General features: G+C 60.1%; 1 protein-coding gene across 1 annotated transcript in view; it reads right to left on the reverse strand.

The window, feature by feature from the left end:
• The window catches only part of LOC119315951, a 4803-nt gene extending 4566 nt beyond the window's left edge, over positions 1–237 (reverse strand). Inside the window, exon 1 of the mRNA XM_037590378.1 lies at positions 1–237. Within this exon, the coding sequence (XP_037446275.1) occupies positions 1–148 (148 nt within the window). The 5' untranslated portion in view covers positions 149–237.
• Positions 238–3255: the final 3018 nt, after the last annotated feature.

The raw sequence follows: 3255 nt of genomic DNA on the forward strand, positions 1-3255 counted from the left end.
TCTCCGTGTGGAGCTCCTCGCGCTGGAACCCGAACTCCTTGTCCAGATCGGCGGCCGCGTCGGGGAGGGGCGCCTCCGGCGCGTCCGAGGCCGGCGGCGGGAGGAGGGCGTCCCCGGCGGCGGGGGAGGAGTGGGAGGGGTCGGCCATGGGGAGGAGGAGGGGGAGGAGGCGGTGCTGCAGCAGTCGCCGACGGCCTGCGGCGTGCTGGGGAGGGAGGAGCGGCTGAAATGGAAATTGCTTGGAGAGTTTGGGGGAAATGGAAAGCGCCTCGGGTTTTATGGTTGGGGGCGGGCTGTTCTTGCGGGAGGGGGAAAGGAAGGCCCCACTGACGAGCGTTTTGCGTGGGCCCGGCTGTCAGTGAGGTTTGGGTTTCGTCGCTTGATGCCGTGGGACCCACGCTAGAGGGAGGTAGCGGTCAGCTAGACAGCTGGAGTTCCGTCTTCACCCTTGCAAGTGCTGTTTCGCCACTAGTGTTTGCGAGTGGGGCACACCCGTCAGCGAGCGAGGCTAGTTTCCTTTCGAGGATGACAGTTTTAATTGGTTTTTCTTGGCGAATACGCTGTAGATCTGGCCATTTTGGGGGAGGGGGGTTGTAGGTTATTTTAATGAGTAGACACCGATCAGGAGAAAGTGAGCACGAAGTGATCGCAGTTACCAATATTTTTCTATGCTCGTTTCAACAAGCTAGGATGCGTAGCGTTGAGAGATCTACACCCACCCACAGTACGCAAATCCAACAGGGCGACTCAAAGGGACGACGTTTTTGTCCGTCTTTTGTTTATTTGGGTCGATCGGCAGACACAAACATCTGCTATCGTGTTTGGGTCGACGAGAGTGCCAAACGTTAACCCAATCCATTTTTATCGACGTGGAAAATAAAAAAATGTTTGAGCATTTTAAAAATAAAACAAGCATTTAATTAAACATAAAAGCCGGCCACGAAGGCCGGTGATAGTCCACATTACATTAATTAAATATGAAAAACTAAAAACTAGAAGACGGCGCGCTGCCCTAGGCATCCTTGTCCTCGTCGGCGGCGGCGTCTGCGTCGGGGCCGGTGAGGTCGATCAGCGTCGGCGCAGGGCCGACCCAGGGGAACGTCGTGTTCTAGAGGGCAGCGATGTCGGGCTATGCCACCGCGGGCTGCACGGCCGCTGCCTGGGCCTGGCGCGCCTCCTCCTCGACCTCGCGCTCGAGCAGCTGGAGGCGCTCGCCCTCCCGGCACTCCCCGGCCAGCCAAACGTTGCGCCAGTGGTTGAGGTAGGCCGACTCCCGTTCCTCCGTCGCCCCGAGCCAGATTGGCGGAGCGCTGACCCACTCGTGCACTACTCCGGTCCACGAGTAGCGCTCAAGGGGGGCGGCTCATCCGGCTCGGCTTTGGGCGGGAACGGCTGGGTCATTGGCGGCACAACACAGTCGCCCGCCGCGGAGAGGGCCATGGCCTCCGCCATAACAGCTTGGAATGCCGCCTCCCTCCACCGCTCCTCCTCCTCGCTCTTAATGGCCGCCTGGTAGGCGCCTCGGCCTCATGATCCTCGTCGCGGACGACGAGCTGGGGCGGCAGCAGGTTGCGGTCGACGCCGCGAACATCGCGTCGCCTCGCCTCCTCGTGCTCGAAGGCAAACCAACAAGCCCAGATCGGCGAGTTGAAGGCGTAGTCCGGGTCGGCGCGCTGCTTCGGTGTAAGCAACGCCCGTCGGCGCCGCACCTCCTTCGTATGGGCCCTCGCCGACCGCGGTGCGATCGGCACTAGGATCCTCTCCGGATCCAAATGCCAGTCATGCGATAGCATGGTGTTGGGGGGCAGAGGCGCGCGGTGCTGCCCCCCAACCCACACCCACTTGCCCCCCATCTCCAGCTACAGAAGCAGGGGTGGGCGTGGCGCTCATCCACCGGCGCCATTGCCGGCGATGCACACGCGCCGGCCATCTGCCGTCTCCCCCGGGGCTATAAGGCAGCCCCGACGCCCTCCTCTCTCCCTTGACGAACCCTAGATCGAGCCTGACCCACCTGGACCTCACATTTCTCTCTCTCTCTCTCTCTCCTCGTCTTCTCTGCTTGCTCCCGAGTGGGGAGGTCGACGCGCCCCGCCGTCGGCGCACTCCAGCGCCACCCCAAACCGCGCCACGACGTCCGGCTGCTCCGCCGCCGTCATACACGTCTCCTTGTCCCGTTGGATGGAGTCGAGCCACCTCATCGACGACGCCCACCTTCATCTTCTTCCCCTACGGCCGTCGTCGAACGTCGCCTCGATTCGCCACCGTCGAGCCTCCCCGAGCACACTCTAGCACACCTGCAGGACCGCGGTGAGCCCTCTCACGTCGATCCCCTCCTCTCCCTGCCCTTTGCCGCGCCTAAAACGCCATCGTCATTGATGGCCGAGCTATGTTCTGCCGTGTCCGATGTCGATGTTTTAGCCAACCCCGAGACGCGCCCGTGCCACCGTTGAGTTTGTAGGGCCTCTAGGGCGTCGCTTGGCTTGTCAAACATCTCAATCCGTCCTTTGCATCACCTGGTCGCGCTCGTCGCGAGCTCCTAGCCGCCACGGCCGCGCTCCCCTGCCGCTCCCACTGCTGCTGTTGCTGCTACGTGCTACTGCTTTGTAACACCCCGGATGTAACTTTCCCAATTTGTACTCCAACTCTTGTCGTTTCCGGCGTTAAGTTATTTTATTTTCTCGGGTTCGAGTCTTTGTCTCCGTGTGTTGTTGTCGTTGTCATGCATCTCATATCATGACATCATGTGCATTGCATTTGCATACGTGTTCGTCTCATGCATTCGAGCATTTTCCCCGTTGTCCGTTTTGCATTCCGGCGCTTCGTTCTCCTCCGGTGGTCATTTCTAGCTTTCTTTCGTGTGTGGGGATTAAACATTTCCGGATTGGACCGAGACTTGCCAAGCGGTCTTGGTTTACTACCGGTAGACCGCCTGTCAAGTTTCGTATCATTTGGACTTCGTTTGATACTCCAACGGTTAACCGAGGGACCGGAAAGGCCTCGTGTGTGTTGCAGCCCAACACCCTTCCAATTTGGCCCCAAACCCACCTAAACCTGCTCCATCATCTAGATCGTTCGATCACGATCGCGTGGCCGAAAACCGCACCTCATTTGGACTCTCCTAGCTTCCCCTATGCCTATATATAGATCTCCTTCCAAAAATCCCGGGTCTCCCCTTCCCCTAACCCTAGATCCACCCCTCGCGCGCGCCGGACATTGTCTGCCGGCGCCGGACACACCGCCGCCAGCCACCCACGC

The sequence above is a fragment of the Triticum dicoccoides genome, chromosome 6A (assembly GCF_002162155.2).
Source record: "Triticum dicoccoides isolate Atlit2015 ecotype Zavitan chromosome 6A, WEW_v2.0, whole genome shotgun sequence".
Classification (NCBI taxonomy): Eukaryota; Viridiplantae; Streptophyta; class Magnoliopsida; order Poales; family Poaceae; genus Triticum; species Triticum dicoccoides.